At 37.0% G+C, this 13,484-nt stretch overlaps 1 protein-coding gene across 7 annotated transcripts in view; it reads right to left on the bottom strand.

Annotated features, from left to right (window-relative positions):
* Positions 1 to 2,725: 2,725 nt before the first annotated feature.
* FGF13 (fibroblast growth factor 13) overlaps positions 2,726 to 13,484 on the bottom strand; it is a 489,250-nt gene continuing 478,491 nt past the window's right edge. For all 7 annotated transcript variants that reach the window (XM_089684975.1, XM_089684977.1, XM_089684974.1 and 4 more), the window contains one exon: positions 2,726 to 4,311. In XM_089684975.1, coding sequence (XP_089541101.1) covers positions 4,175 to 4,311 — 137 coding nt within the window. In that variant the 3' untranslated portion in view covers positions 2,726 to 4,174. The remainder of the gene's footprint in view (positions 4,312 to 13,484) is intronic.

The raw sequence follows: 13,484 nt of genomic DNA, 5'->3' as shown, positions 1-13,484 counted from the left end.
CAGAATTAATTTACAAGTTATAACATCAGCATTTCAATAGCAATACAAACAGTAGTTTGAATTTAAAGATACACTTTAAATTCCCCAATTCATGTGCACAAAGGAGAATTCCTTCAGCTCACTTTTCAACACTTTTATCTTTGCCAGGAGTTGATGATCACTGCTTTGATAATTGCAAAGGAATGGAATGCCACCCGCCCCACATACAGTATACCAGCATAAAAGTCAAGCAAGAGTTGGAAATTGGCATTTGTTACCCTGCAATTATACTTTAAACAAAATATGTAGTGCAGCACTATCCAGACTAAACTCAATTCATAGAAAAAGCTTTCAATAATCAAGTGATGTAAAAATAATGGTGAAAAAGCTGTAAATATTAACAAAATAGCACTACATGAAAACTAAGGCCAAATCACATTAAATCCAACAAGTGTGTTAAAGCAGTAGTAAACTCTGCTGTTACATTTTTATTATTGGGCCCCCCGGGTGAGTTATGCCATAATGTGCTAGTATGCAAGGCATATTAGTACATTATGGCAGATTTACCTGTCAAATGGTGCCCTCCAGTGCTGCGATGGGCTCGATGTGGAGAGCCCCCATTGATTAAATATTCGCCTGGTCTTCCTTCCGGGTCCTGTGCCTTCTGCCTTGCGATAGGCTGGCCCCCATGATGTCACTCCCACACATGCGCATGGAAGTCACACCGCTATGCCATGGATCGGGGCTGTAAATGTTCGCTGAACTGCACATGCTCGACTCAGTGTACATGACAGCTGACAGGCAGGAGGATGCATTTATGCCAGAAGAAACCAATAGGGTCTCTTCTGCCATAAATACTCTGCAACTTTTTAAATTTTGACTTTACTTCCACTTTAATGTGTACAACACATCTCAAAATTCAGATATAAAGTGTTAGTTAACCAAAATGCTGTGAACAATCCACAAATATATGTGCGCAACAAAATGATAAATTCCCAATTCAGTTAAGTCCACAAGGTTTGTGCACTCCTTTAAATTACACTCTGCGCAGTGCAGCCCAATCACCAGTCTTGCTCCAACCTGCTCACCTTCACAACAAAACTTCTGTAAAGAAATGAAGTCTGACACGCTTGTGACTGAACAGGTAGTTGGAATACTGCTGAGTCATCCAATCAAGAGTTGTTTATAAATCTTCCAGAACAAAAATACTTAACACATATGCATCCATATGAAAGAGAAAAAACCTCTCTGAATGCTTTAATCAGCAAAAATAATGATTAAAAACACTCACAAGCAGAGTAATAAAAACATATGTTCAACCAATCCAACATACAGTATGTGAACTAAACGGATGGCATCAGTTGCACAGTTCACGACTGCTCTCATAGATCCCAAGCACCCATTAGCATGATTAAAATCGCAGACTCGGCCCCTTTACGCGTCATTCTAAAGAAGTCCGACATGTGTAAAGGGGCTGAGTCTGCGATTTTAGTGATTCCCTCATGTTAATGGGTGCTCGGGATCCATGAGAGTAGCGGTGAGCTGTGCAATTGGTGCCATTTGTTTGGTTAACATATATATTGGATTGGTTTAACGTGTGCTTGTACTACTCTGCTTGTGAGTGTTTTTAAACCTTATTATTGCTGAATGAATATAGTAATTTAAAGGAGTACCCACACTTTGTGGACTCACGTGCATTGGAACTTTATTATTTTGCTGTTCACATACAAACTATATTTGTGGATTTTTCACAGTATTTTGGTTATATGACACTTAATATGTAAATTTTGAGATGTGTTTTATATATTAATGTACTTGTTGGATTTATTATGATTTTGACTTGGTTTTCACACAATGCTGTTTTGTTATTAATATTTACAGCTCTTTCCCCATTCTTTTTTATATCACATGGTTATTGAAAGCTTTTTCGAAAGTTAGATTGTAAGCTCCCATTAGCAGGGTCCTCTGAACCCTCTTGTATTGATTTGTACTTTGATTTGATTACTGTACCTGTCAGGGCACCCTATATGTCTTAAAGCACTGCTCAAACTGTGGGATCTATTTAAATTTGATATAATAATATTATTTGGTAGGGTGAGTGTTGAGATTTTTTATAGCCCTTTACAATGGGTAATCTTCCCCACCCTATCCCCCTATTGTGTACTGCCCATGTAAGTTTTAAAGCTGAACTCCAGGAATACTGTATATAAAACACATTTTGCTAAATCTGTATTTATTAATATATAATTAAATGTGTTTTTTTAGTGCAAGCAATGAAAGTACCTGAATTTGTATCAACCTTTTGCAATCCCCTGTACAGCAGTGTCCACAGCAGGGAAGGGAGAACAGAAGACACAACCAATCATTTGTGTTGCAGTGATAGATTTTTGGATGCAGTTTGGCTTTAAATAGATGAACAACTACTTTTTTCCATTCTTTCAGTATGTACGATCTTTCAGTTTCCACCAATTCACAAAGCATAGAGAAAAATATTTTTTTTAATTATTTATCAGCCTTTGTTCTTTTATGTATAACAGTTGTAAAGAGCAGAGATAGTAATGGCAACATTCATTTGATAGATAAAACTGATACTGGCCAGGGATAATGTCTTCCTTTACTTTGTATGCCACAGCAAGATCTTTCAAAATGAATTTAAGTGCAAATAAGCAAATATAAGGTTTACTTAGATGGCTGAACATTTACTATCTCTACATTTGAACAACAGGAAAAAGACAAACACATCTAGTTGAAGGAAACATATTTATTTTACAAGTGCACAATCTGCTTCAACGTAAACAGGGTCCTATTAAAAATAAAATATATGATAAATTCAAAATTTAAAGAAAATATAATGACTAAACATGTAAACAGTAATAATGCATAGCCTGCTTTAAATTCTTCATATTAGAGTAACGGATGAAAAAAAAACAAAAAAAACACAAAGACAAAAAAAAGTGTTAAATGGCTGTGATCTTAAAAATTATACAAGTTGAATAAAAATGTCTTCAGTGCAGTTTTGTGTATACAACAAATTAACATGTACAAGATATGAATCTTCTTGTCCATAACATACTGGTAATTCAGGAGAGAGAGAAAAAAATGATCATCTAATGCACGAAACCAAACATGTCATGCACCTTGAATCCAATTTTCTTTCTGTCCATGCAACAGATAGGATTACCTATTTGGAAAACTTAATAAATTTTAAACATTTGAATAAATAGCAGGCACAGGTACCTGTTGTGTAGACACAGTTTGTCCAAAATGTCTACAACGCTTACATATGCCATACATTGAAAAAAGGACTTTACAAATAAGACATTTCTTATAAAAACTTTCACCTTAATTCCACAGTTTATTTTTTGTTAGAAAAAAAGCCACAACATTTAAAGAACATCATACACAAAAAATGGAATTAAGAGAAAATGACATAGATGGATTATGGCATCCGTAATGGGAGGGTCAACTGCTTGGGGTTGGCAATACGATTTTGTGTTTACATTAATGGGCTAACACTATAATCAGGATACTACAAAGATATATAAAAAGTGAGTATGTTAGAAGTCACAGGAACACTGTTTACTTGAGCCTGAGGGGTGACCTCAGAACTGACCTGATTTTCGCAACAAAAGCCAGCTTTGAGGAACCGGTTCAGAAAGCTGTATATGTTGAAAATCAAAGTGTTGCACTTTTCCAAATTAATAATACATGAAATCAAGCTTATATATAAAACTTTAAGCCAATAAAACAACATGTTTTACATTTTTTATATGCTTGCCCCCTATAAAACATATAAGCAGTAAAATTTTTCTTTATAGAGCAAAAGTGGTCTTTTATTCTTGGTTGGAAAGCAAAACTCTTATCAGCGTTAAGGTTCAGTGAAATGTTTTTTTTCCCACAAAGCATAGGTGATATAAACAGAGAGCAGGTTATGTCCTCTCCTTGGTTTATTCCACTGTATGTTTTGCTGGCTATCCTGGTGCCTTCTGATTTGCAAAAAGCACATTCTAAGATTATGGAATCCACTCAAAAAACCCCGTGATCTAATGGCTGACGTGAGTGACCTATGCAAGTTCGGTGCTTGTCCTGAAAAATCGAATATTTGGATGAAAGACTGCTAGTTAGAATTCAACAGCATCCAGAGGTAAGGTTCCATTACTGTGTGCTCCGTAGCCTTTGTCTTGCCTGCAGCTGGCTACGTGGATTCGTTTTGACTCATAGATTTACCACCATTTAATACTCCTGAAACACTTCTACTTTTGGTTGGCGTTCCACTTCCAGATCTGGAAAACTCTGTGAGATCATGAAGGGAAGGTTCTTTGTACATGGCCACTGAAAAAATAGAAAAAAAATCAATAAAGCAGATATAAAGCATAAACAACAAAAATCAGCAATTGCAATAAATATACAAATGCTAATCCATTAGTACAATAATAAAAATAGTATGACAAAATATAGGGGTTTTAATTATTTTATTAGCAATTGCATGACTAGTATTCTTTCCTTTCTATTTTCCTGGGCAAGGGTAGGTGAAGAAATACATTGGCACTCCCATCAATGTCATCACCCACTTCAGGACTCCAAATTATATCTGTAGGCAGAGTGAGACAATTGATTAAAAACCTTGTTACTTCCTTCCTACAGTGATTGGAAAATTTGTCAGTCACCAGAAAGGAGGGGAAGGACTAGGTTGAGCATGACCTCATTGGAAAGATCAGCCTCTTCCTCCAGCATGACCAAGCTGCAATCCTGAATATGGAAGAGGCCACAACACTGCATTGCTGATGTAGGCTAATAGCCTGTGGAGGCGGCACTGAGCAAAGGGTGACAATGGTGTTGGAAATTCAAAACATGAAACATGTCACCCTTAAATAGAAAGCAATCTACAAATGCATCATGCTACAACAATCTGGACACAATAAAGATGGAAAGATCAACAGGTATTTTTCACATCATAACTTGAAGAAACTAGAAACTACTTTAGTACTTAAAGCTGAACTCCATGTTTGATTTACCTTTAAATAGTTTATTTGCACCAGCTTGGACTTCAACTTTTTCCTTTATTAATACATGCACCTGCTGAGAGTGCTAAAGAAACTGTGTGTAGAATCAGCTACACAGAGCATACAGCATTGTGTTCCAGCAGCAGTATGAAGACTTCACGTCCCGCATCCAGAACAAAATCAAGTTGGGCTGAGTGATGCTCAGCCATTATCAGAAAGCCTTGTATTTTTATTAATGAATTCAAGGCTTCTCTGAGGAGGACAGGCAGGTACATACCACAATCTCCACCTCAAGCAATCAGAGGAAGCCTTGTATTCATTGAAAACCTACAAAGCTTCCTGTAAATGGCTGAGTGGTCCTCAACCCAACTTGATTTTGTTCTGTGATGGGACAGGAACCCCGCGTACCACTGCTGGAACAGTGATGTATACTGTATGCAACTGATGTTACATACAGTTTATACAGCTCTGAAAGTGGGCACATGTATTAGTGAAGGAAATACTTTATTTAGACCATCTTTGTCCAAATTAACTATATATATTTAAATCAAAACTGGAGTAAAGTTGGGCATACACATTAGGTTTTTTTTTATTAGATCAACCAGCGGAGTGAACGAGAAAAAAAAAAAACCTGACATTTCTTCTCATCAACCCTATGATGTGTGATGCGGGGATGTCTCCCGTTGAGCTATTGTATTCTGACAGGGAGACTTACCAGACCTACCAGAATAAACTAATCAGTGATTACCTGAATACGCTAATCAGTGATTAGCTTTTTACCTTAATGCAAAGAATGCATTACGGTTAAAAAAAAAAAAAAAACTTTTATGAGATTTAGGTTACTGATTTCACAATATACTTCCAATCCAATATGATTTCTAATATATTTTACTATGGTATATTTAAGCACGTAGGCAAATAAAACACTCCGCTCACTTGTATGCACAGTACAGAATGTCAGCTCACAGAAGGCAGCAATGTTTTCAGACAGAATGTAGAAAGTGAAACAAGTTTTAACACCTGCTGGGAGATGAATGAGGGTCATTAGAAGAACAGGAGGCTCTTGAAGTATTGCCAGAATTGATGGTCTTGCTGGTAAATAACCCACCACAATGTTAAATCGAAATTAATTAGGAAAAAAAAAACCGATGCAACTGCACCAAAGCACATTTCCCATCGACTAAATGAATTTTATTCACTGGGAGCTAGGAAAAATTTAGCAGCTGTTGTGTGTACTTGAAAACAGAAAATATAGCATCTTAGTTGTAAGAGATGTACTTAATAAACTCACAATAACACTGTCAATGACAGAGACATAAAATATATATAATATTAATTACAATACTTAATTGTGACTTTCATAATCATAAGGGATAATGATAATGGTTTTCATAATTTTTTTTAGTCTTTCAAAATGTGTTTTTAATACTAATGTTTTCTTACTATCTATTTGAAATCTTTACATATGCAGTAAGCAGCAAGTTTTTTCAGACCGTCTCTCTCTAACTGAAAATTTGTATGGAGCCACATGAAGGGGAATGGAAGATGTATCCCTGATGATTCATTTAACTCTGTGAGTTTCAACAAAGGATCAGTTGAGTGTTCAGTCCAATTGTAAGTTTGGACTGAACATTCAAGGGTCTAATATGTGGCTGAATCCCAAACATTTGGGGATGTTCATCGGGAGTTGGTCTGCCAAACATCCCATAATACATTGCAAAAGACTTAATTAGCCAAAGTCTCTGCTCTGGCTTTGACCTAGGTTGTAGCCCACACACTATAAAAGGTTATTTTCCCAGCAGCCCTTTGTCGTTGTGTTAGGAGTTTAGTGAGGGACAGGTGAGAGTATTGCAGAGAGAGAGTTATTAGTGTAGTGGAGTGTGCTATTACTGCTTTGTGCTTTATACAGTATTTAGTGTTATACAGTGCTGTATATATGCTATTGAATTTCACTTTGTGTGGCTAGGGACAGTGGAGTATCGGTCCAGCTGGATTCACCATGATTTCCTGTGACTAAAGATTCCTTTTTAGGACTAGCTTTTTTTGTCTGTCAGTGGCAAACTCTGTTGCTGTTGTTCCCCTTTTTGTTATTTTGGGGTGTTTTTATGTTTATTTCTTTTTTTAGGGGGTCAGCAGCAGTGCTTGAATCTGTTGGAGACACCAAAAAATCTGCTCTTTGATTTCAATCGAGTACCACAGATTATTGTGCTGTTTAATCCACCAAAGCACCACAGTTTACAGTGTATGAAAGCACCACTTCCCCACCATATATCTCTTCCAATAGCTGGAAATAAAATTAGGTAATAAGCTCACATTATCAGATCATGTCTGGCAGGCCTACGGGGAGAAACAAATAGTCAAAAACAGCCCCCCTCATTCCCAGTACCTAAATGCCATCTTGAACAAATTGCTGGATTTTCACCTTTAGGAGAAGGCCTAAAGGTGGTTAATCCTGCAGTAACTTGTGCCAGGAATGGTGGTGTGCACTAACGGTACCAACCTGATGTCCATCCTCTGGCAGGGAAAGTTTACACACATTAAGGCACTTCAAGAGTTTTTTTCTGCCAAAATGCTGCTACTCCTGGATGCACTCGCAGTGTTGTTTATTTCTGCCTCTAAACACCTGTGTTCATGGACACCTAGACTAACATGGAACAGCATTTAGAGGCAGAAAACAAGCCAGGTGCCCATAAAAGCAGCATTTTGGATGCTTAGTGTGCACGAGGTCTAAGCAGACAGTCTAAAAAGGAGTCCATTGAATCTGTAAAATTTTTCCTCACTCAATAAAAAAGACCATTTTTGGGGGCAAATTGCAGTTTGGTTACATTCCTCCTTTTAAAATTGCAGCACTGACAATGTAGGTTTGTACTGCAAAGATGTATACTTTTTCCATATTCAATGTCTAAAACAAAGACACTGATATACAATTCCCTGGGGTAAAATGCTCTATCCTTCCAAAATTGCAGACCCTCAAGTTGTATGTTAGCTGTGTTGCCAAGCTGTGTGTTTTTTCCATCTTCAGTGTGCAAAAAACACACGGATAATTTCCTGATGCTAAATGCCTGCTCAATAGCTCAGAAATTGTGGTCTGTGCAAACAGGCTTGTTAGATGTGGTGTAAACCTGTATGCTACTTCCATCATCAGTGTCCAAAAAAAAAAGATTTTTTTCATTATTTATGGTTGCTAAGGGGGGGATTTACTAAAACAAGTGCACACAGAATATGGTGCAGCTGTGCATAGTAACGAATCAGCTTCTAACTTCACCTTGTTCAACTAAACTTTGAACATAAAACCTAGAAGCCGATTGGTTACTATGCACAAGCTTCACTTAATTCTGAGAACAACAGTTTTAGTAAATCCCCCTTAAATGCCTCTTCAAAAAGGTTATTCATTTAGGCTATTCACTTGTTTATAAATTGCAGCTGGTCCATACCGGCTTAATAACTGTGCTGCAAAACTGTCACTCTATCCATATTTAGTCTTCAAAAGAAGACACAATTTTAGATTTCCAGGTGCAATCTGATTTTTCACAAAAATAAAACGAAAAAACGAAAAAAGGGGCCACCTATATTGACACGAATATTAGTGTCATAATCATATCTCCAACTCACTTAACTTGTAAGTGTGGATCCATAAACCCAAGAAATACATATTGAACAATATGGTAGTGTGACCAGAGCACCCCTACCGAAGAAAAGGAGGTTACTAAAGGATCCAAGCAGAGTAATATGGGTTCAAAAATTACAGACAATATTTTATTTGATCACATAGATCATAAGGAGGTTAAACATAAGCACGGTGAACATATCATGGGTATATGTTCATTGGGTATATATACTCAGGTATCCACTGCCTGCTATATACATAATACATGTTCTTGGAATTCATCTATTGAGACCACCTGGCTTCCCACCCCCATATGCATCTTTGAACAAGCATCAAGGACCTGATCCTATTTCAAGTCGACAGGAGTCTTCTTGATCATAATTGATGGTAATATACCCATACTTTGCGTTTGTTTTCAGGGTTTTTACTTGATGCTCGTGATCTATACAATAATTTTTATATATATCCTCAGAATCATTTGGTACTGTGGACTTTGTTTCACTTGGGGTGCTTACCCAGGAAGTCTCCACACTTAAGAAGTTGGTATGACAGTCTAACTACTGAGAAGGTAATAAAAGTGTCCATTGACTACTGTATAGGGTGGCTTAGTATGGCTTAGGTGCGATTTAGCTCCTTGATTATCACATATATTTATTTATCTCATCTTTATGTTCCAGTTTCCACATACCAGGAGGTTACTCTACATACCCTGGCCTATACCAAGAACATACCTGTTGAATACACGGTTTACTCTAATACAAGTTGGAAATTTATGGAAACCTAGGATCAGAACCACACCACTATTCCACATTGCCCTATATGGTACCCTATTTGCCAATATGACCCAGAAATGAGGACGCCAAGTGCTTTTAAAATTATTTTATTTGTTTGATATGTTCACCGTGCTTATGTTTAACCTCCTTATGATCTATGTGATCAAATAAAATATTGTCTGTAATTTTTGAACCCATATTACTCTGCTTGGATCCTTTAGCAACCTCCTTTTCTTCGGTAGGGGTGCTCTGGTCACACTACCATATTGTTCAATAGCAATCTGATTTTTCTCTCCTTACAAAAAATAGTTACTGAATAGAAGTGTACAACAAGCTTTGCTGGGAGACTTATTTCGACCCTATTTGACAATTTAGATGACATTTGCTTTACTTATTACATTTTTTAAGTATGTATCTTACAATGTATTGCTGTATTGATTCTGTTGCTTCCAAAGCTCAATTAAGACTTTTTACTGCTAAACAAAAAAGATCAGTTGCTTTTGTAATAACTATTGTTTTGCTGCTGCTGTATGTAAGCCAAGCAATTGTGTAAAAGTAAAGTAAATGAATAAATGTGCAATTCATGTGATGACAGAATATGGTGTTGCTGATGCTGACCCAGAGGGGTTTATTTACTAAAGCTGGAGAGTCCAAAATCAGACTCCCTTCTGCATAGAAACCAATCAGCTTCTAACCTCAGCTTGTTCAATGAAGCTTTGGCAATGAAACCTGGAAGCTGACTGGTTTCTATGCAGAAGTGAGCCTGATTTTGGACTCTCCAGCTTTAGTAAATAAACCCCAGAGAGTCATAGCATTTGTAGTTAAGCATACAGCTTTAGGACATCCCCTAAGCATGTTATTTAAAGGCATTGGATATTTTTTTTTAATTTTTAGTGGCCACTTGAGCCACTAAATGATAATTGTTTTTTTTTAGTTTTTTCCTTTAGTACATGTCCCGAATATCAGTGCCCAGGCCCCCCTGCTCTTTTTTTTGTCAATCTCTTGACTTTTAGCTTGGAAAATGTTCACTTTTTAAAAGGAATTCAGCTCTTACTGATTTCAATGGGGTTCGGATTCTAGATCTGAACTTAAATAAAGACTGCTGAAACAAACCCTGGTACATTTGGCTCATCATAAGTTTCAGCTACTGAACTCTGTAAACAATGACTTTTTTCCCAAAGCAGTTAAGATAGCCTGGTAAACATATGAAAAGTAAAATAGAGTTCTGCCTCTTGGCTGTAAATCATACATACTGAATGAATTACAAATATTTCTAATATTTTATATTTACCAGTCTCAAAACTAAAACAAATATTATATTTTCCATTACATTTCTCTCATATGAGATCCAGAAAGCTATAGTGTAACATCCCACAACAAGGCTTTTATATTTTATAAGATTGTTGTTTCAAAGTGTATGTTTTACTATTGGATATATTATTATTTGCATATTCTTAGCTATTTGTAAAAGAGCTTTTAGGGCCAGTTCACACTACATGTGTTTCAGTTGCTTTTTTGTGCATCCAAAATGCACAGAAAATAGGCTACATGGTTTCCAATATCATAATTCACATCAGTGCTTGCAGTTCCAGTGCGTTCCAGTTGAAGAAAAATAGTAAACAGGCTGCATTTCTTCTGTACAGAACTATACTGGAATGCGCACTGAAGCGCACTGGAATGCACCAAAGACACTCTAACGGCCTCAGCTGTCGATTACCGAATCCCAGCCGGTGATTTCTTGCCGGCACCTGGGCGATCACCACGTATCATCGACAGGGGAGAGACCTGTATGTAAACAATACAGATCTCTCCCGTCAGGTCCTGCACATTGCTTTGTATTGCTCTGTGTAGCAGATCAGTATAAAGCAATGTGTTTCCACAGTAAAGCACACACATAGCACACAGTTAACCCTTTGTTCGCCCCAGATGTTAAACCCTTCTTGCCCAGTGTCATTAGTACAGTGTCAGTGCTTTCTCACTAGAGATGCTAGTGGCAGTTAGTCAGATCCCCCCCCAGTGTTAGAATGGCCGCCGCAGTTCCTCTATAAGTCGCTGATCGCCGCCATTACTAGTATAGTATTCACATAAACCAATTAATTTACACATATTGGGATTTCTTTTTTTAGCAAAGACATGTAGCAGAATACATTTGCAGATGCCACTGAAGGAAAGCTCTATTTGTGGGAAAAAAGGACATTAATTTAATTTGGGTGCAGTGTTGCATGACCGCGCAATTGTCAGCTAAAGTATCGCAAAAAATGGCCTGGTCAGGAAGGGGGATAAATCCTCTGGAGGGGTTAATTGTCCTAGATACACTAATATTGTTGAAGGGTGATATCTAGCAACCATGGTTTACAGCACATCAATCTTCTCTGTTTCATTTACAACTCACAGTATGAAGTATGAGCAAACCAGGATATAAGGGTTTTCTCAATTTAATAATAATGCTGAATGTCTCCCATCATCTGGACCTTGAAATCAAAGTCAATCTTCACTTACTTTGTCAGCAAATGTTGTATTAAACTACTGAGAGAAGTGTGGCTACAAATGTTAAAACCATATGCAAACTCTAACAATTAACTTAATTTATTTGGTTCCTTCCAATCTGGTAACTAAAATAATTTTGATAAGTTTGAAAAAAATACCTGTTGATGCTGCCAGTAATCCTTTGAATTGACAACTTTGTGTACTTTTTGCCTTTGCTTAAGATATCAATAAAATTACTTTCAACTACTGTATCTCTGGGGACTACAGAAGCACACCCCTCTACAATAAGGACAATAGGAGAGGGGTGGAGATCCACAGTCTTATCCTATTTCTGTTGTCCTGATACAGAAGGGTAGGTGAGGGTTGTTCTGTTACCAAAAGAATCACCTGGTGAACTTTAAAAAGAAAAAAAACTTGAAAAAAAAGAAAACAAATGCAGCCACCACATACAGCCTAAGGACTGCTAAGCTGCAATACATAATTTTTTTCATTTTGGGTTTAGATATGCTATAAGTCTTATAAAAACAAATTTACACTCATATGTTAATTTAAAATTGTGTCAACAGTCCTGGAGAATAAAGAAAGTGTAATAAAAAAGGGTTACTTATTTCCTGGAGAAAAATGCTGTTTCAGGCTTTCAACAATGCTTGTCATGTGACCAAAAGCCTAGGCATTTTGTTATCCACTGTCTGCAAAAAGGCAGAATCAGCCAATCTGAACTCTAATCCTTTCCTTAAAAAGAGATCACATGATGAAAAGCCTAGGCTTTTGATTATGTGTGCAGTATAGGAGGAACAGCATGTTTTTAAAGAAACGGTAAGTATTTTAGCTTTTTCATTTTTATTAGTTCGAGAATGACTTTGAACAGTCTATTTTAAAATTTGAGTATAAACCTGCTTTAAGACAGACTATCAATCAACATGCCAGCTAAACTCTACACACCCATGATAACTATAGACATCAAGGGAGCATTTACACTGAATCTGACAAATCTCTTCTTCTTACCTTTTGGCTTCTCCATAACTGATGTACTGTAATTGATGCATGCATAACATTTTTTGTACATCTTTTCTTTTTTATTCCTACAGGCCAATTGTATTTCTTTTCCAGAATGTAGATATTTTACATTTTCTGTGCACAGTAATCCATAATTATTTTCTGCATTGTCAAAAAGTATAAGTGCATTTTAAGCCCTGGTTCACACTTAATGCAGCTTTGAAATTGTGCTACTTCACTTGAAGAAGCGTGATTTTAAAGCAGCTGGTCACTGTGATTTCATGTGCGGATTGCCTGACACAATTAATGCACAGATGTATTTGCAAGTCACACATGAAATTGCCAAAAATAGTGCTGGAACCCTTTTTCAAAATCAGTGCCACACCCCAAAGTTGGAGTCATACCAATTTGAATGGTTCCATAGGCACAAATAGGGTGCGACTTGACCTGCAATTTGGAACTGTCAAATCCCATGACAAGTCGCACCAATGTGAACCACGGCTAAAAGAAGGTGCACATATCCCTTTTGCCCAAACCCATCTTAGCCCTAACCCACCTTCCCTCTCCACATACTTCCATTGATCAGTTGCTTGTGTACATGCTGGCCAAGCCTGCACATTACAGCCCCATTGACTTCTA

The sequence above is a fragment of the Staurois parvus genome, unplaced genomic scaffold (genome assembly GCF_062004578.1).
Source record: "Staurois parvus isolate SC_StPar_1 unplaced genomic scaffold, SC_StPar_1.0 ptg000361l, whole genome shotgun sequence".
Taxonomy (NCBI): domain Eukaryota; kingdom Metazoa; phylum Chordata; class Amphibia; order Anura; family Ranidae; genus Staurois; species Staurois parvus.
Note: the sequence above shows the minus strand (reverse complement) of the source record. Positions and strands in the feature narration are given on the sequence as shown.